We start from the raw sequence: 22,029 nt of genomic DNA, 5'->3' as shown, positions 1-22,029 counted from the left end.
AAAACAAGAAACGTCTTCAAAGGCCACGTCTCCTTCAACGCCACAAAATTGCCCGTTTAGACTTTGCAAGGGAGCACCAAACATGGGACATTCAAAGGTGGAAGAAAGTTTTATTCTCTGACGAGAAAAAATGTATCCTTGATGGTCCTGATGGCTTCCAACGTTACTGGCATGACAAGGAGATGCCACCTGAGATGTTTTGTACGCGGCACAGTGGAGGGGGCGCCATCATGATCTGGGGTGCTTTTTCCTTCAATGGAACAATGGAGCTCCAGGTTGTGCAGGGGCGTCAAACAGCAGCTGGCTATTTGGAGATGTTGCAGCGGGCATAACGACTGGGTTTTTCAGCAGGACAACGCTCCAATTCACAATGCCCGTCTGACCAAGACTTTTTTCCAGGAGAATAACATCACTCTTTTGGACCATCCTGTGTTTTCCCCTGATCTTAATCCAATTGAGAACATTTGGGGATGGATGGCAAGGGAAGTTTACAAAAATGGACTTCAGTTCCAGACCGTGGATGCCCTTCGTGAAGCCATCTTCACCACTTGGCGCAACATTCGCACTAGCCTTTTGGAAACACTTGCATCAAGCATGCCAAAACGAATTTTTGAAGTGATCAACGATAATGGTGGAGCTATTCATTACTGAGTCAGTTTTTGACACTTTAATTTCTGTTTTAGGAGGTTTTTTTTTTTTTTTAGCTGTGGTCTTAAACTTTTGATCAGCTGATGAACAGCCTACTTCAGTTAAATTGTTGTTTTCAATAAATTGCCTGCTCACAACTTTTGGGCTCTTGTTCCCATTTCCAGGGATGCACCGATATGGAAATTCTTGGCTGATACCGATATTTAAAATAACAATCTGGCCGATAGCCGATACCGATATTTGTTTATTTTCTTTTTGTTGTTTTTCATTCACCCTTTTGTGCCAGAAAAATAATTAAATAATTATTTAGAAAGCACTATTTAAAAAAATTTCAGCCCTTCATCACTCTTATCTTTTAATGAGCACAGATTGAATCAGATTTATGAAACAATCTTTGATTTAACTAAACTTTATTTAACAGAGACATATTATGCCCATTTTACCGCAAGTTGAAATGGTTCCTTGGGATTTTATTGAAATGTCTGTAACATATTTTGGTCAAAATACCACAAGGGTAATTTAAAACAGTACCTTTTTACCCTGTCTAAAACAGCCCTGTTAAAGTATCATTATAGAGAACGCTCTTCTCATTGATTTACGGTAGCAGTATTGCCCGTTTATTAGATGTGTTACGGCTTCTGTGTGTATGACTTATGTTGTCAATTCCCTTGTTACCTGTGCATGAGACGGATGAATAGAGCCGGTGCACATGAGAATAAAGTACTTAAACAGACGCTACGCTCATACTTTTTATACCAAGTTACACTGCGTGAGTCAAGATAACTTAACAAGCCCTCCTCAGTTTTACCTGTTTTTAGTGTCGGGCAGAAATCACATCGCGTCAACACCCACCGTGGCCGTTCGCGATGCTTGTTTGAATTAAATAGTCAGATTCCCCTGGTCCGCACCAGTTCTCAGTCAGCTGCTAGGCGCCAGCCGGAGGGTTCCCCCAGCGGTCTCCGTAGCTGAGGTGATCCGCGAGAAGGGCCCGACACCCGTCCAGACCGCGTACCCGGTCCCCTCCAACGGCCCGCCTTCCGCACCGGCGACGGACACCGCCCCGCGGTACAAGAGAAAGAAAGCCCCCCCACCAGTGACGCCGTGAGGTGCCACCGGATGAGGACCTCCCGGTGCCACGGAGAGGAGGGCGACGGAGGGACTGCTCCCCCAGCCGCGGCACGTGCCCAGCGGTTTTACCACAAATATGAACATCGGCCAATGATATCGGTGAAAGTCAAGTTTATTACAGATAAGCCGATATCAGTAGACGAGGCGAATATCGGCCGCTACCGTTGTTCGGCCGATAAATCGGTGCATCCCTACCCATTTCTTCTTTTTGCATTTTGTAACTCTACTTAGAACCTTCCTAAGATTCAACAGTACAAAATGCAAATTCATGCAATTTTTTAACTGGTCTTAAGATTTTGATCAGGAGTGTATGTGGTGATACATATGCATCGACCCTCTATCGTCACGGGAGGTGTGCAAGCCCAGCGGGAAAGAAAGGCCGACTTAAGAAGGCAGCGAGAAGAGGACGACCCTTAAGGTCTGTGAAGCAGCAGCGTGTTGTCAAAACTAGATGGCACTCATTGTCAGTAATATGTTTTCCCATATGTTTCCCCCCTATAAAAAGCTGCCTGGGAAACTGTGTTACCAATTTATTAGATTGTTAAGAGTAGCCTTGAGTTCCCTAGATTGAAAAGATGAAGCACTTCCACCACATTTCTTTGCAGTGGTTTGTGGTGGTGAAAATATCAGTAGTTCTCTTGAAGGTCACTCTGTTCCTGAGGCAGAGTCTCTATCAACAAACCTTCAACTTTTCCTTTCAAATGTTGCCACATAGTTGTTCATTGTGTTCCCGATGTGGAAAGGTCTGGTGTGTCGTTGCCCAAACTCGCCACTAGATGGCGATCAATTGCCATTTACATGAGCTGACCTTGCATAGAGTGACTCACAGTGAATGCAACAGAACAGGCTGAATAATTCATAAATTACCTCTATTATAAGAAGATCAATGATCGAGGCCATGGTGTATTTACAGTACTGAGATCAATCAGTGAAAATAGGACCGTTTGGAAAAGAGATTAAAATAGGAGTCAAGGAGAGAGACAACAGGCCGATTTAAACAGAGCAAGTGGAGGGTGAAGTCATAAAGAGGGAAATTCAGGTTGGACAAGGTGATGTGTGATGTTATTATTGAGGACGAAATGTGGGAAGAGGAGGGGCATGAAATAACTAATCAACAACAAGCAATTTTAAAACCCATGTCGTTATATCAAAATTTGATTAAAATAGAACAAACATGTGCTGGAGAGATTGCAAATGAATTGGAGATAATAAGCACATATTTGGAGGCTGTTCAAAGCTCCAGTATTATTGGGAAGGGATTCAGAGGGGGGAAAGGGGGATTTTAAAAGTTCCAGTACGTAAGATTTAGGTGAAAGGGATCTATTGGTAGACATTTAATATAAAATAATCCTAGTGATGTTTTAAGTGTCATCTTTTTCTTTCCCAATTTTTTGGTTTGCTATAACTTATTATCCTGTGGGACTTTGTTCAAAGCTTATACCGTTAGAGCCTGTTTCACCCAAAAATGTTTCAATGACGTCAGTGACTTGGATTCAAAAAAGAAAATGTGATGCAAGATATTTCTACAAAAGGTTTTTAAATTGAGCACATTCCCAGAAATTGTCTCTATTTGTGTTCAGTGTGTATGAATGCCTCTTGCCACGTGTCAGCTGGGGTTGGCTCCAGTCCCCCCGCAGCCCTTAAAAGATAAAAAGGATGGATAGATGAATGGATAAAAGAGAAGGAAGGTACATTCCTCTCCATCTGTGAGCCACTCATGACGACTGTAGTTTTCATTCAGACTGTTTTAAGCTGCATGCTAAAGTTGCCATGATGTTCTGGCCTCCTCTACACCCGCCCCCCCCCCCCCCCTCTCTCTGTGTGTGCGTAGGTCGGTTCAGGTCAGGGTCAACATGACTCCCGCTGAGCGTCCCCAGGGTGCAAAAGCAGCCATTCACAGCGACAGACGCACAAGTGGTCGCACATTCAAATCGAGTCATTCAAACACGTACACACACAGCGGCAAGGCATGAGGCACTGCTGACCTTTGACCCGGTGATATGAAGAAAGGGGTGACTAAATGAACGAATCACAGACACTGAACCATGCATTCTATGCGTAGTACACAGTATCAGGATGTCTACAGCTTTATATACAAGTTCAATTAAAGACTTTTTAAGACCCTTTCAATACCACTTGAAAAGAAGTCTAGACTTCCAGGCTCTGGCTTTAACCAGAACTTAACCAGAAGCAGACTAACAAGGCAGCACATACAAGAGCGAACAATTATTTTTCTTCCGTCTGGCAAAGTCCTGAAATTGTAGATGTGTCTTTGCTAAAAAACTGAGAATCATCCAATCTGGTTTTAATAGAATTTCCATAGTAAAATGTAATGTTAGGCTTTTTAAGGACTCACAGCCACCGGTTTACTGTTGGTATACAAACTAATACAATGACCCAACAAATATCTAGATCATGAAAACGTTTACATCAGCAGTTGTAAATGTGAGGGAAGTTTCCTATAATTTTCCACAGAAAACAAGAAGTGTTTTATAGTTCCAGCAACAGCAGGTTAATTTGAATAAACAGAAGAATAAAAGGTTTTGCACTTCCTCTTGAAAAATGTTTCAGTTCTACACTATGTGCTCTAGATTTACAGTAAACTGAAAACAAAGATACAAAATGCACCACAACACTAAACTCTGATTAACTGGCGAGTGATGATGCAACATTTATTCTAAGCACCACAAACCATATGCATGTCCACATCTTCAGACTTTTTCAAATAAATTCCATTCCGTCCTTATTGAAATAACATGCCAAATGAACTCAGAGCAATTAGGTTTTTGCGATATGAAACCAGATTCTTGTACTGTCGCTGACTCTTGACTAAACAAAACGAAGAAATGCATTTCAATGTCAAAGTACACACTCAAAGGATTTGTGTATTTGCTGGTGACGTGTTAAGTGTACTGCTTCAAATCTGCAACAGCAAGATGAAAAAAAAAGAGAGGCCCAGAAGAGAATAACGGCCCACACTGACCTTTTAGCACCACATATTTAAAGATAACAGCTTTGTGGATAAACCCCATCCTCTAACATGTTCTCCATTCACATCCAGACGGGCAGATTGCTGCTGGTGGCGTCCAACCCCATCAGGGTCAGTCGTCATTTCCTGCTGCAGTGAATGCGACACCTGCAGTGTGCTGCAGGCAGTCCGGCTTTTGTGGCCAATTGTTAACAATTAACACGGGACCAGATCCATCGACTAACTTCAGGGAGAAAACACAGAGCAGAAGACTGTCATCACAGACACGTCATAGCCATCAGCCTGGAGTCAGAGTCATCTCAGGTGAAGCTCCTGCTGCTTTTAACGATGACAAACATGGCTGATGATGTGATAAATGGAACTATGAAATTTCTAGCACAATGTCAAAATATTCTGTGCTTGACTTTATGACGACTCTTGAAAGCAATCATCAAGTAGAGTTGCAGTTGACATTTGCATTGCCGCACAAAGATAATGTATTATTATCCCCAAAATCTCCTCATCAAACCACATTTACATTCACTAGATGAAGACGATTAGTTGAATCTGCACCAAATTACACACCCTCGAAAATTGTTGTCCCCTAAATATGCAGGATTTTTTTCATCAAGATCCAAAAATCATTATCTGAGAAATCCCTGAATAATTTGAAAATGTCAAAAGAAAATGAATGCAGACGAAACATTACCTTCTTGTTAGAGGTCATTAGATGACAATTGTACTTGTATAATTTCATACCATAATAAAGTCAATTCAAATCCGTCGTTTATCTCTAATTAGGGGAATACATGTAACACCTCCGGGAATATTGTAGGATTCATGCACAAAACCATGTAGTATATTCCTTCAGAGCGTTAAGCATCTTCACAGCCTCTGCTGATGAAACGAGCCTGGAGTTTTGCTGCACATGTGAGCAGTGTGCAATCACAAACTGGAACATCTATACAGCCAATGATTTATGTCTCATGTCCCCTCTCGACCCCATCTGTCTCATTATTCCATGGTCGTGTGAAGGGTTGAGGTTGAAACATTGCGCGATGCCACAGATTTGAACCTACATTTGTGTGTTTTGTGTGTGTGTGTGTGTGTGTGTGTGTGTGTGTGTGTGTGTGTGTGTGTGTGTGTGTGTGTGTGTGTGTGTGTGTGTGTGTGTGTGTGTGTGTGTGTGTGTGTGCATTTGTTCTTACCCCAGGCAACAGGCCCTCTGGCGGTGTGGGGGAGACGGCTTCTCCATCGGGACTTTGGGGCACGCACAGCTGGGGCGACATGGTGGGCGACTCGTCTATATAGGGCAGCGTCTCCGAGCCATCCTGAGACTTGCCGTCCTCAGCCCCGTCCCCCTCGTAGCCATCTGTGTTGTAGTTAAAATCTGGAGGATAGAGAAAGAGGGGGAGAGAAAGAAAGAGAGCAAAAGATGCCGGTTAGCACATCACCACCGAGAACGAGACCATCAAACCAGAATTTAAATTTACTCAATGCCCCTTCTCAAGCATCAACTCGTTACCACAGCTTATTTTGTTAGCTGTATAGAGATCAGATTTAACTAAGAAGGACAATGTTGGTTCATAGTTTAATGACTAACCCTGGTAGATGCTGCTGTGAAGCTCAATGGCATCAACCAGTAAAGAAAATATGTCAACAACAGCATGAAACAATCTACCTGAACTGACCTCAGGGCTCCGCTGACACTCAAAGACCCTGAGGATTCTACCAAGCAGCGAACTCTTCATGTCATTTGCTTGATTTAACTTTAGTTTTGTTTTTATGTTATCACAATCTTGATATTTTTTTTTACATTAGGTTTGGTGTGAGTGTCGAGGTTAAAATTCATGTCCTGTGAGAACTCTGGCTTTTTGAAACTGAATAACAGTGACAGCTGCAGTGGAGGGGAACAACACTTTGCACTGACTATGAAAGCAGGCCGGTGACGACATCAGCAGAATAACTAGAATGCATAGAGACATAAACAAAAACCACGCGATATATTTCAAATTCATCCAAGGGAAATCCCTTGTTAAACCAGGAAATAATCAGAATGAGGAAGACAAAAGAACAAGTGAAAATATAAAATGTAAAAAAATAGGCAATAAATTTGAAATATTAATTTACAAATACATTATGTAGATAATATACACCTTTCAGTACAGACAGAAATATCATGACATGCAGTGGCACAGGATGATTGCAAAAGGATGTATAGTGTATTTGTGCATTAGTATAAGGTGATATTGATCCATATATGCATATATAGACTATTAGCAGGTATGGTGTACAATACAATGTGAATATAAAAATGGTATGTCTATATAAGGGATATTTCATACCTTACCCTATGATCTAAAATATAATTGAATGAGCATTAAGCTCTTTTACAGCTTTGCCCTCAGGGAGAGATGTATGAAATTTGAAATATATATAAAATATAGGTGAATTTCACAATAAGAGGTATATAATATAACTGATATGCTTTATACATATAGAAATGCAAGTAATGGCAGAGGACACTAATTTATTTAAGCAAGTAAAATGTGCAAACACAGAAAACAAAGATGTTCCCTAACACTTCTTTAACTAAATCTGATAGATCTGTGGTTCATCCATTAGATACAATACAATTAATCCCATCGTGAACTGGGAACAAGGGAAGTGAATGGAAAACGCTTGTGTTACTATGTGTAACTATTACAAAAAAGCCATAGAGCAGTGGGTTGGTGTGAAAGCAGAAGCGGGTGTGTGACAGAATCACGTGGAAGGTTCACAGGTTTGACTGTGTCGGCATTTAACCGGAGCCGAGCTCGAACCACACCTGTTGGTCAATTCACCATCTCACGGTACATGTGCTGGAGAGCGTGCATGTGTGTGACAACAATGTACAAATCTAAGGGGAAACTAATTGAAAAATCAAAGCAGGGGTCAATCCCCACTGGGACGTCACACACCATTAAGCTAATGTTGATGGGTGCCGAAAGTTGCCGACACACCACCGTCTGCCACCTACTGACACGCACCATAACCCACAGTCATTGGAACACCCATCTGCCAATCAAAAGAAACAACAACAAACCCCTCCATCTGTTAGTTGCATGTGGACCGAGGGGAGTCACGGCTGCCATATGGTCTATTTGTAGCTGTTGGGCAAATAGCTGACAAATGGTGCATTTGGGTCGTAGCTGACTAAGGAAAGCGTGCATGAAAACAGTGACAGTGTGATCAAGCTGTGTGAGATGACAGGAGGAGAACATGAAGGTGAAGCGGGGGCGAGGAACAGTCATCTGTCCAAGTTCAACTGTGCTGGGATAATAGAAAAGATTTGTTCACGGTAGAACTGTGCATCGGCAGGACGCTGACATCGCAGCTCCAAACAAAGTTCACAGTCTGATTCTGACTAGAAATTACAAGAGTTATATGGCGGCATCCGTATCTGGGATATTTTGGCTTTATTTCTAGAAGAGATATTAAATACACAAAGTTTTCCTGTAGAAGCTCCGTACTCTCACTAGTCTTTAGTCTCAGGATTCATCAGCTGTCAAAGCAGATGCTGTTAATACACAACCAATCTTTTAAGATGTCTAAGGTCTTATTTGTCAACTATTCCAACAAGAACCCATCAGGATTACAAACCCTGTCAAGCACATGCTCATAGCTTATTAAAGTGATGTTTAAACACCCTCCTGAATGAAAATTACATTTACTACATGCACTACCCTGACTGGATTACACCAAAATGGCAGTAAGTCATAAAATGCACCATGCAGATTCTCAGACTAGGATGACGTAAAGGCCATATTTAAATACTCTGCTCACTTCTTTGTTTCATCAACATGCCTCTGCAGCATTTGAGTCATCACGGGTCAAACACCAGTAATACAACCCATCCTACTCCTCCGCTACAGTGCTTGAAAACACTCAGTGTGTTTACAGCTGTATGGAGACACACAGCAGGGCACTACTGTAGTTATTAAAACAGTTGCATGGCAGCAACCATCACATATAAGAGAAGTACAATTAGAAGGAGGAAACTAAATAATGCATGTCCACTTGCTTTTTCTGTGGATGCCAAATGAGATGGATGTGCAGAGTGTGAAATCAAAAGGTGGTTATCAAACATTTAGGCTGTGAGAGTAAAACAAGTGAAGCCAAAGCGTATTGATCGCCAACTAGTGACTGGCTGTAGTATAGGCCGTAAACACGTGTATGGGACATGGGTCCAAAATTTTTCTAGAAGATGGTTTCTGTCATTTAAGGAATTCATATTTACCCTGATATGAGTTCATTTTTTCAGTAAGATGGTTTCAATTCCCTATTTGATGTTTTAAAGACTGTGATTGGTCGTTCATGTTTATAGACAGAACTTCGCTAACATGACTCCGATCTTCCAAACACTATCGTGCAGACTCTGGATTCAAATGGCCTCACACTTTGCATATACGCCTAGGGCCTGTGACCAGTTCTACCACAATCAGATTGCTCCCCCAAAGACCTGAAAAGAGATTTGATCCATGAGCCCTTAACGAATTACTTGTGTAGAAAATATCTAATCACATAAACAGGGTCTTGCTATCTTCATATGTCCCAGCGCTGTTATTCTACTCTCCTTTTACAAATAAGTCAATGGGTCAATGAACTAAAATTAATATGTTCTTTTTTCAAGCATTGCTTCAGTAGAGGTTTTCACCGACAATGGCACATAAACAATCATGAAGCAGAACCTCTGACATCACAAATATGAAACATCACTCAATTGTTTTGCTGCTGAGCGGCTGTTGTTGTTGTTGTTGTTCCCGTTTGAAACCACTTCTCAGTGCTCACATGTACATGAGCCAATGACACAGGAGTCTGCACGTGCACATGTTTCTCTGCACGCTGACAGGCTAAAATGTCAGCTGCCTCAGTCAGCTAATGCACCCTGACAATCCCCATGTGGGACAAGCAGGAGAATCGATGCTGCACTGGCGGAGAGGGATTTTGTTTTTTTAGTGGAGAGGATTCATTAGCCCGAACCTGTTATTACTGACAGCAGCACACTGACAGCACACACACGCACGCACGCACGCACGGACGCACGCACGCACACACACACACGAGATTCAGTGAGCGCCAAAAGCAAGAAACCTGACAATTCTAACTTTAACACTCATTTACACGTACCCTGCAAACGATGAAGAGACGAAATGACCCACACGCTGTAATTTCTGGGTTCAATCCAGGACAGGCTCAACATGACAATTAGGCAGCAGACAATGTCAAGTAAACGGACTGACATGCTGCAGAGGAAGATCATATTAAGAAATCAATACAACATCGGTCTGGCACATCACCGCACTGAATTGAACCTGTATAATCTGTGTGAACCGCACACACACGGACACACACTCACACCGGCAGCCCAGAGAAACACAGGACGAGACATCTCACCTGTTCTGGCGAGGAGCGAGCGAATGACACACGTAGCCTCAAAGAAGAAAGCCATGACGTGTGTTGTGTGACAGCAACACCTACAACGGCATTCTTCCCATGTCTCCGAGCCTGCCGGGCACTGGGTCACAACTAAAATCCCACGAGTTCAATTCTCATCTAGCCAGATTCAACCAGGGAACAAACACAAAGCTTGTGATATGAAAATGAGAGAGGCAGTTTGGGGCCGGTCAACTTTGAATACTTCCAGTAAAAAAAATCTCTCAGATAAGAATCGACAACCACATACACGCAACAAGAACTGAACTGTATGGAAGCTATCGATTTTTGTGAGGCAGACATTTCTTTCTCTGTGCATTGAATCACCTCCTCCCAGCTGGCCAATAAAGGCGTCCCTTTTATGGTTTATGGGTCATGAAGTCATAAAATCAATAGTATGGGATTGTTATGCAATGTACAACAAGGAACAAACCAAAACAGGATTTCGAATTCAGACAAGCTGCAGTGAAACCAACCCTGAATTGATAGAGGCTTCGTACTTGACTATTATTCAAATCAAAAAAGAGGGGAACTGGGACGGGAGCAGGAACACATACAGCTGTAGTGAAATACAAGGCTAACCATTATGAAATCAATGGCTGCCTTGTCAGGTCACTGTTGGGACTCACACATCACAACGAGCCAAATATGAATATGCAAATATTTTCTTCTCGGACCACTAAAGGAAAAAACATGGGTACGCTTGGATGGTCATTCCTGTACCATAGAAAATTGGGAGGAAGATAAAACCACATCCACAGTGTTCATATCTTGCATGTGCTGGTCCACAAACAGCTTTAAAGGGTTAAAGCTCTTAACACAAGCCATATCACTTGTTTTCCTTTGTCTTGTTAAGACAGTGAGTCTAACAGCTACTAACTAAAGTCATTTTTCTGTAATAATTGTCCATTAAACATGATCTTACTTGTGTCTGGTAAACTAATGAACAGAGATGTCAACCAGCTAGAAATGATTCCGTTAGGCTTTTAGTTAATTCAATCTTGAACCTTCCTGTACAACAGTGTAGAGTCATCTTAGTCGCCACTCTTGATCAATCTGAAATCATCTTTTAAAATTCACAGCAGTTCTAATACAATTAATCAATCAAGTAAAAATCCAATCTAATCTCAAATTGACATCACAAAGTGTTTCAGGGTTGAATTTTCCTCTAACTCAAGATACCACACACACACCAGTCTGTGTATTTGAGGTATTTAATGTTCCTCTCTTTCTCTGTAGACTTCCATGTGCTATACATAATGCTTAGGTAAATCAGTGCAGCCCATGAGGGAACACAAACCCTCTAACTGTGTCACTTACACCACAGATGCATGCTTTACACAATTACTCAAATGCTCTGGTGTGTGTTGATGGGGTTAGCTCATTGAGACTCGAGTTAATGAGGAACGGCTTGCACCGGAAATCTACCCCCCACACACACATACAGAGAGCACTCTAATCTGCAGTAGTGGAATTTCTCCTTCCAGTCCTCGCATGATTCTTTGTGACAGTTTGAAAAAACTCAGTTTGAGTGAAGAAAACTAACTCAGCAGTTTCAGAGCAGCTACTTTAACATTTGGTGGAAGAAGATTTATTACAATTGGACAGAAAATCGGATGTACCAAATCAGGGAAAAGAATAAAGACGCCAAAATGCTGCAAATATTGTATTACCAGTGGTGACAGGGCATTACTGAAGGTTTGCTTTTTAAATAAAAGATGAATGCTACAATTGATCCATGCTCTCACTCTGTCATGCCTTACTGGGACACTTAATGTTATTGGTAACACCAGTTACATGATGCTGTGAAAAAGACTCTTTCTGGTTTAAGAATTGCTCAAAATGCCCCTTGATTTGATTTCAACCACTGACAGCAGTGAATTCCTCCATGTGAGTCCAGAAGGTCTGCAGGGAATCACTGCTTTGCAAATAAATACTAAATATTGTTGCACAAGCAACCAGTTACATTTGCAGTACAGTCTCAGCGGCCCTGCAACCACGCTATACCCTCACCCAACCAGCGAGCTCAGCCCAGTGTCAAATCACATCACCTTCACTTTTAACATCTCCTGACAGACGGCTCACAATCCACCTGTCGCTCTCAATAACCAGCCCTTGTGTTCCCATGGGGAGGACGAAGGCTGCCATGACTACTTGCCAGGTTGATGCAAATGCTTCCTGTTTGCCAATACGCTTTTATAGTTGTGTCAGGCAATGGTGTTCCTGTATGGTTTACACCAGACGACAAGAGAAACTTTGAAAAGAGAGGAGTCATAAACTAGTTGAGGGCTGCACAGGGAGATGATCCCCCCCCCCACACACACACACTAAACAATAAACCTCTGCAGGGAGACTGTCTGGCTCACACTCACTATGAACCTGGCACAAAAGATAAAACCCATCATTCTGAAAATAGCAGCAAGATGCAGTATGTTTATTATGAGCCACATTTCAGCTCTTTGTTTTGTTTCTCCATCATTCTACCACATCTTTCATCCCCATTGCTGCTGCTCAACTTTTCATAGAGGGAAAAACCCTTCAATGAATACAGGTCAAACTAGATATCTAAATATATGGATTTTTTATTCAAATTGTCCATCTGTCTGTGTATCTGTGTGTCTGTATGAAAGGTTCCTCTCTCTTGAATGTGATATCGCAGGTAAGTTTGGAGGGAATTTCTTAATATGTGGCACAAACGTTGTTTACTTAATCTCAAGGTTACTATGAACTCATGTCCATCCCATAATATAGGCAGGACTGCCTGTCCATTTAGACTCAAGGATGAACTGGGATATCGTGGCTTTACAAAACACATTTTTGGCCATGACTCAAGAATTCACAAGCTAATAATGACACAATTGACCACAAATGTACACACATTTTTCAAAATGTTGACATGTGACATCATAATGTTCTGCAAAAACACTTGAATGTCCCTTTTTCAAATCCATAAATCAGAAACAGACAGATTCCCTGGCAACATCACACGCGGGTCGGTCTGCAGCTTCAGATGAAACAAGGCCAGAGTCAACAAAAATGGGCTGTTCTGCAACCTCATCTGTATGCGCAGAAATAATACTTTTATTATTTCATTTATTTTAATCTTCCATTTTACGAGCAGGGCGCAGCTGTGTGTACGTGTGTGACTGAGCAGAGATAAGCGCTGTATGGGCAGTGATGTTTTGGGTGAGTGGGATGATAGAAACGTGCCAAAGCTTATATCAAACAGCAAACATGTCCACTGGACTGCTTGGGAAAGACACAAACTGCCATCACACTTACACACAAAAAGAGCAGAATGGACACACGACTGTGTTAAATAAAAGCAAACTGTGTGGAAAAAAACTGCAGTCTATGTTGACGGCTGACCATCCTGCTGTATGGAAACATGAAGAATATGTGGCTATCTACATGAAGCAGTCTGTTGCACAGCTTCTGTACTGTACATGAGATAACTCATTTTCTCACTGCCTGAATCAACAATAATATATAACTTAGTGACATAGACAGCAGTAAATCAGTATTCCTTGTGGATGTGAACAAAGCAGTGCAGCAAGAGCAGAAGTTAGTGAGTGTTAGTGAGTGTGAGACTGCACAGCAAATGTGTCTGTGTGTGTGTGTGTGTGTGTGTGTGTGTGTGTGTGTGTGTGTGTGTGTGTGTGTGTGTGTGTGTGTATGTGTGTGCGTGTGTGTTTGTGTGTGTGTGTGTGTGTTGCAATTGCAATGTACAATCGGAAAAAAAAATGAAAAAGAAACTCAACTGGGTTTTGATCTCTTATTTTTGGTAAATAGTACAGCAGTGGGCCGTGGAAAAAAAATTTAAGAATATCCACACTGCAATCACAAATCAGAAATCCAGTGATTAGAGACTATGACTTGAACGCAGATTGTCAAACTATTTCGCTACTACTCTGAAATGACCATAGCACAGGCTACACTTAATCTTTTATTCTAACCAGTTCATATAGCACTATAGTCTGCATGTGAGCAAAATGCATAAATAAGAGACAATGAATAGGTATCTGTGGACAAAAAAAAATAAAAAACAGCCTCAGACACTCATACTGCCATCTTCCCAGCTCTCTACCGGGTCCACAGGAGGTTGGACTGGTTGAGCAAAATAAAGTCGGGGGAAGCAAAGTTGCTGCTGCTGTGTGAAAATTCAATAAGTGAGTTAGTGCTGCCTTGCTCAGCAATTTTTGTGTAGGAAGGAGAGGGATTATACCATGCCCTGCAGCCAGAGAACACTGACTCTGTAGAAAGGACATGGCTGCAGTGACTGAGGCGCACGTGCACGCACACGCACACACTTCTGTTTTAGCAAGGACACTTGGCACAATACATTTCCATTAGCCCCTTACCCTGACCTTATCCATCACAGCTAAATGCCTAATCCTTACCCTAACCTAAACCTAATTCAAACCCTAAGAGCAAGTCTTAATCCTCAAACCGCCCCTTGAAAGTGCAGAACGTGAGGATTGGACAAAATATCCTCACCCCATAAGGCCCTGATTTACAACTCACACAAGGTACACACACACACACACACATTTACAGTGCTGTGTTTATGAGCCAGGGTTGTGTGTGTGTGTGTGTGTGTGTGTGTGTGTGTGTGTGTGTGTGTGTGTGCGCGCGCGCGCGTGTAGGTGTGTGCGTAGGTGTGTGTGCGTGTTCCGGCTGGTTGAAAACATATTGCTCTGCCTCCTTGGTGCTGCTGTTCTCAGAAGATGTAAAGCAACTCAACCATTACAGATCGAATTCTCTCAGGAGCAGATAAAAGACAGAGAGAGAAAAAGCAAAACAACAAGACAGTCCTCCCTCTTCTAGTTCCTCTGCTACTACACCTCCTGGCCCTGTGGAGCCATGACTGCGTGACAGTACGTCAGTGACTTGACAGATGTGTGGTCATTGTTGTGTCTGTGTGTGTGTGTGTGTGTGTGTGTATTGATGGTGAACATACAGTATATATGAAAGCTCTTACACCCCCCCGTCCTGTCCTCATAAATCAGGTGGTGACACTGGGGAAATTAAAACCCTTCATAAGGCTTTACAGTTCCCATCATCAACATAAAGTTCTTCAGCAGCACGACACAAGACTCTGAAGACACAACCAGCAGTATAGCATCACTGAAAACCAATTTCATTCCACATTATGTAGATTCTGCAAATAACGCTATCAAATTAAGACAGGAGTTTTGGTGAGAATATGAATTACAATCTCTGAGGACAGAAAATAAACCTGTGAAGGCAGTTGTTGCACCCGATTTGTTGCTTCATTCGCTTTTAATGGATTCTTCATCTGCTTCTAGGAACAAGAATCACCAGGTGCTCACATAGAGGTCTTTCTCTTCACAGAACTACTAAAACCACCCAGAAAACAAACCTGTTGGCTGACAAACAAACAGCCACTGGCCACAGAGGCAGATGTAGCGTGACAGATTGTGTTCTCGAACATCACGCCGCTTCTCCCCCAGGAGCAATCTGAGCTGCGATCAGCCCAGCTAAGAAAGTGATCGAGATACAGACGCAGCTTTTCCTATATGTAGGATATACTTTGGTGGCCTGCCCAGGTATTTCTCTCTTTTTTTCAACTGACCAGGTTTTTGCCAACCATCTGTCTTTATAAGTGTATAAGCAAATAAGTGTGCTGCAGTACCTAAGTAGGAAATATAGGCTTCTCTGTACACAGCACCTCGCTTGTTTCTAAGGACAGTCTGCAAGTGAGGCGTTAAAAAGACATCTGTAAACTGTAGCGGAGAAAATAAACCTGGGTAATGCTCTCCCTGTCTAAACTGCACGACTCTCAGCATTAACATCTGTCGCTTCCCCACCAACCGCAGGTAAATACTCAGCCTTTGGGAAACACTGACATGCATCCACTATCTTACACACACACTTCTTCAAACAATAAGCGGCACAAGACATTTGGAATATGCCGCCACATGTGCACACCGAGACAGATCGGGCAGATGTTCGGAGAGCGAAGTTTCACCTGCACAAAGACAGATTCCAATCCAGCCTGTCATTCGAGCATTAAATTGGAAGTTTGTTTGAGGAAGCTCAGCAACACTTCAGTGATGACGGAGGTATTGGTGAAGCATTTCGTTAGCATATGTTTACTGCACAATGGTTGTGTCACACAGCCTTAAACAAAGAATAGTTGAGGTTTGTTTTCAAGAAGACACGTCTCCAACCCGCCTCAGTTCACCTATTAGAGATGCAGAGTGTATTTTAATAATATATCAGCTGTTAAAGAAGGATTGCTTTACTCACTGAAGAGCTTATATACTTCATTGTTAACACAACAAGCTGCTATCATGCATGACTAACAAAAGCATTTAGCAAATTGACTTAAACTAATCAAATCAAAATAAGTCATGCCTCATATGACTTGATCTGAAAGCAAGCCGTGCTCCGGGGCGGCGGGGCTCCAGAGCCCCCCGGTCACCTACATGCACATCTGCGAGACGGAGGTGTTCAGCATGGGGGTGTTCCTGCTGAGGCCCGGCGCCTCCATACCGCTGCACGACCACCCGGACATGAACGGGAATCTACGGAGCTGCTGATCCGCAAGCTGCCCTTCCAGCGCATCCAGCTGGCCCGCCGCATCCGCGGACACAGAGCTTAAACTGCTGCTGATCCACTTACTATAACAACGCCGCATTCCTACACTTATAAAATGCAATTCAATGTGGAAGCAATCCAAGTATTCAGAATACGTTACTCAGATTAGTTAATGTAACAGAATACGTTACAGATTACATTTTTGGGCATGTATTCTATGTTCTGTAACGGAATACGTTTTGAAAGTATCCTTCCCAACACTGGAAATGTTACTGACTTTGGAGCAGTAAGACACCTATAATAAAAAAAATTAAAAATTCTCAAGATGGTGAATTTTGCACACAGGTTATAAAAAGTTCATGCCTTGTGTTTATACTTACAATGACTTTGATTAAATTACTTAAATGCGAACTGATTTGTTGTTCTTGTGTCTGTAATGAGCAGTTAAATAAAAATGTGGGAAAGAATATTGTACAGTAAATGTATCTAATATTATGTTGGTCATATTAAAATCATTCATTATGGGTTTTTTTGGGGGGGAAAAAAGAGGATAAAATAAAAAAAATCGCATATTAAATCGCAATCGCAATATTTGGGGGGGAAATCACAATTAGATTATTTTCCCAAATCGTTCAGCCCCAGTTAAATACATTTCCAAAAACCGAAAATAAATGAATCTAAACTAAAAATACCTTCACTGGACCTTAACTCACAAAAAAATCGCTATCAAACCTTGCAAACAATCACAAACAAGCCGAGTGGGAAATGAAAAAGCAATGAAATGACACATAATGAGAGGGTCTCCAACATGAAAGTCGAAAAGGGAATGATAGCAACACACACTGGACATGTTTGCCAGGAAACACACAGTCCTATAAAGCCATCACCAGCCCTGGATTTGTTGTTGCCTGTAATGAGGACCTGTGCTCTGAAGGACCTCACTTGAGAACCTCTCCATCTGCAGCCAGCCAGCAACTGCCAACTGCTTGGTCAAAAGATCTACACGTTACACACACATACCGAAGTTATAAGCACTGTTGAGAGCTCTTAGATCTTAATGCTCTAAAAATAACAACATGAATTTCACATGAGAGCAGGATGTTGCAGGTAGCAACAGCAGTACATAAAGGAGGCTAGTGGGTCTATGCGAGGACGCTGTAGAGTGGAGAAGTGTGAATGAGATATGGTCACATTCTACACAGTCTGATAACTAACACAACATCAGGATGATTGTAATGTCCCGTGTGGGCAAACAATACAAGTTTTATTTAAATTTTTTCAGGAATAAAAATATCTTCCTCCCGGGAAGTGTTGTCCTTCTTTAGATTTGAGCTGTCTCAAATCAGGGGCCTCCCCCTTTGGCTTTTATGATCTACGAAGCTCACAAGGGAGGTAATCTTTCAGGGCCATGTAGATTGTGAAGGCTGAACAGAAGTGAGACAATCTGGTCTATAGGGAGCAGCATCACCAGCTTGATCTGCCTGGCAACATACTGTAGCTGCAGTTGAACATAATGAGAAACTTAAAAAAAACCTTTTCATTGCTTGCTGGGGATTTTACCACTTTGAACATATATTTCACCGATTGGTTTGCCCTGGGAGGATCCACCCTTTCGGAGCCTTCGTTCCTTGGGGATGGAAGAACGCACTCGACGGCCTCGATTGAAGGAGCCTTTTGAAATGGGACAGCCAAGTAATGCAGCTGTGATGAAAACGCGCTTGAAATTACAGTGTATGCACCTTCTGTTTTAAAAAACAAGTTTTCTGCCAGCTTGGTGTCACAGTGATGCTAAATGATGCAAACTAAGCCAGTGTCACACGCTGGGTAAAGCCGCGGTCTGAGAGCCTGTGAGCCCAGTTAAACCAGGCTCTTTGTTCCCCTCTCCCCATCATCCAGCCTGTTCAAGATGATAATGGGTTGGGTCCTGAGATAATGTTAACCACTGTGCTCAGGAAACAGGCTGAGCACACTTTAAAAAGGTCAGAAAGCTGCAGGACTCCCACACATTAGTTTCTGGAGAGAGACAAAAGGGAGGCGCAGAGAGAGAGAGAGAAAAGAGAGAGAGAGGGAAAGAGGGAGAGATGGCACCAAGGCTGGTGGATGGTAGGAGAAATGCAAATCCCCAAAAATCAAACCAGCATGAAGTATCTAATACAGACGAGACTTGTAATGTTTTACCACTGCCTGTTCACTCCACTACAAAGGTACTGAGAGGATGCTAGTGTGTATCCATTAACCACTTCACAACCTGTGCGGACACATCCAGAGCACTCCCTGCTGGAGAAGAGTCCAATAAAAGGCTATGTCGTCCCTCTATCCCACAAATGAATGACGATTCTACTACAGCTGCATATCTTCACGTGCCATATGCCTGGAGGCAGAGATAGATTAAAAAGAACAACCTCTGCCGCAGAACCATGTGCATGAATTGCTGTTACACCCCCCCCCCCCCCCCCCCCCCCCCATCCCTGTTGCCCCCAAAACCAACCTACCAGGGTTACCATGGCAGCCAGCCACTATACATTGTAATTAGCTGGCTTAAATCCCCGAGGCCCGCGCTGGTTGGATGCAACCCGCTGCTTCCATAGATTAGGAGGACGACTGTCGTACAAGGGGGCCCGAAGACACACAAGAGGTTACATTGAATTGCAGACACCCCAGTGCTCAAACACAAAGAGACACACACTTCAACACAAGCCTTATTTATCCTCTATATTCTACGTACCACTCCCACTTCCCACCTTGCCCTTGCTCCCCGTGTGTGTGAGCAGGTTTGAGGAGGTCAATCCTTCACATGTACATATTCAAGGCCAACACACACCCACATTCAGCACAACAATGCACAACAACTCGCAGCGCATCTACTGTATGGGATTCTTTTCCTCTGTTTTCAGCAGTACCCTCCACGTTTGTTCCTGGGTACGCGCTAATGAAGAGTGTATCAATCCATGCAGCGAAACAAAAGGGCTACGATGAGTTGCGCTATTAAAATCCAAGCGACTGCCGATGGCCCTCGGCCAACCACGGCGGTTATTGTGTTGTCTATTTATTGCACTCCACAGCCCAATTAGAGGGATGTGATGCATATTAGAGGAATCGAGTTTGAAAACCTTTAAGTGTGTCAGATAGAGGTGGACGCCCTGAGCAGTGGTGTTCAGCTCAGTCAGGTCATGTAACTGTCTCCCAGCACAGTAACACCATTGAAGTAAAACTGTAAAATAATGCACTAGTTTTTATATGAAACGAGAGTTTGCAACAAAGACGATATCAGAAAACTAATTATGTCAAAAACAGATGGAGATAAAAATGAACTGGCAGTGTGTGCAGGTGCGCCAACTTTCTGCTGCATCTAAATACTTACAAGCCCATAATATACTGTCTTTAAGCAGACATGGTGGATAATATAGGTTGTAGTTTTCACAGATATGTGTGGGCTTATGGAGACATATGTCCCAAACTGTTATGGGCAAAGTGTTTATAGCTGCAAAGTAATGTACTTTGACAATTCGTCATGATTTTGATCTTTGTGATGACTTTGACTAAAGTACAAATTCTAGAAATGTTTTTATCATAAGATGACATCAACCTTACTGTTGTGAAAACTATTGCAGATGGTTGCACTACACTAGGCCAGTTATTTATATACTCGTTTGGGGACAGTTTACCACTTTGAAAGCCAGAGAGAGCTTGTTTAAACAGAACATGTAGGGATGTAAACACTGTACAGACATTGGTTGTCCAATAATTAAGTAATGTTAATAATAATATAAGGTTAGAAATAATCAAATATGCTGATATGCTATAAAAACAAGCATTAAAATATAAAAGCAAATACCTCTAGCTGGCAGAGTACAGTTCACCAGGAGATAACATGAAGAAAATGTTTTTCTCTGGGAACAATCAATTGGTTGAGAAGTAGATCCCAAACTTTAGACTTTGATTGACTAGAGCCAGAGTCCAATGAAAGTAAAGTCCTTTTAAGTTGATTAATACAGCACATTGAAAAACAACCCCAGTTGACCAAAGTGCTGAACAGTAAAAGAAGACAACGCAAAATACAAGAATAAAAATAAATACATTTCAGTTTCCTCTTAAATATATCGACAGACAGGGAAACTGTTCCTAAAGCTTTGGTGCAGCTACAGCGAACATGTGATCACTTTTACCCATTTGCCCCGACCTGAGAACAGATAGGAGTAACTGGCCACACTCAAAAAAATGAAATCTCACTATTGTTGGGTTTAAAGAATCCTCTTTCATCGGATTTACTAAACAAGTGCGGTTTGCTAAGTTTAATTTAGTCAGTTGTGGTTTTTGAACGAAATAATGCTTGATGGCAGTTTTACTCAACAGCTTTTCATTGTGTCAACACTACATTCTTGAATAAAACGCGATAGACTCTCCGTTTATTGAAGATTGTCCCTCTATCGACGCCGTAATACGCCGTACTTCCACCAGGTGTTCCGCCATTTTCGCTCACTTTGGCACATGGACTGTGGTCGTGAAGCATGTAAGTATTTTACTTCTACAATTTCATTGTTTTTAGTTATAAATGGTGCCGCTAAAACATTTAAACATAGAAAGTCAGCATAACATCTTGTGTTTTAGAATCATCATTTCATTAGATTTTATGAGTAAATCTGCAAACCGAAGTCTCGAGGCCTGTGTGTTTTACAAAGCTGCGTGTTCATTTCATCGGGTCTCAGAGAGTTGTGCGATATGACCAGTGTTGTGCATTGAACACGATCATATTTTTTGTGAACCCTGAAGTTTATGAATCCGTTTACGAATGATTAACGTGAGTTATTTTTTTTTAAGTCGACATTGTGTAGGCCGTCATGTGTAATACCAATAGCGGGAAAAGCCGGCTTGCCATACACGCGCGCACACCATGCGCACACACAAGCCCAGGGGACTGCACCCACTCGCTCGGCGCGAGAGACACATCGAGAGCAGTACGCGTTCAAGCAGCCGGTAAGTGACTTCGTTAAAGAACAGTAGAAACAACCGGTGCAAATACAGAGTCTGTCCGCAGCTGCACAAGGATCAGGCGGGCGGTTTGGACCGTGCTGGAGTTTCTGTTTCCTTCTCCTCTCTGACCTGCTCTCCCTTTAACCTACAAGCACCTGATCCGTACATGAGGTGACTTAGAGTTTGTGTGATTCACTTCAGAGTTTATGAGGCAGCATTTACACTTAATGTGCACGCTCATTACAACACGGGACGTGACGGCGCGTCACGGATAC

At 42.3% G+C, this 22,029-nt stretch overlaps 1 protein-coding gene across 4 annotated transcripts in view; it reads right to left on the bottom strand.

Moving 5' to 3' along the window:
• The window catches only part of abr (ABR activator of RhoGEF and GTPase), a 139,091-nt gene that overhangs the window by 77,471 nt on the left and 39,591 nt on the right, over positions 1-22,029 (bottom strand). For 2 of the 4 annotated variants that reach the window (XM_053440916.1, XM_053440918.1), the window contains exon 2: positions 5,953-6,134. In XM_053440916.1, the coding sequence (XP_053296891.1) occupies positions 5,953-6,134 (182 nt within the window). Of the gene's footprint in view, positions 1-5,952; positions 6,135-9,913; positions 10,002-10,180; positions 10,326-22,029 lie in introns of those variants that run through there. The other 2 variants (XM_053440919.1, XM_053440917.1) reach the window with 2 other exon arrangements.

The sequence above is a fragment of the Pleuronectes platessa genome, chromosome 15, assembly GCF_947347685.1.
Source record: "Pleuronectes platessa chromosome 15, fPlePla1.1, whole genome shotgun sequence".
Classification (NCBI taxonomy): domain Eukaryota; kingdom Metazoa; phylum Chordata; class Actinopteri; order Pleuronectiformes; family Pleuronectidae; genus Pleuronectes; species Pleuronectes platessa.
This window is presented reverse-complemented; position numbering and strand designations above follow the sequence as displayed.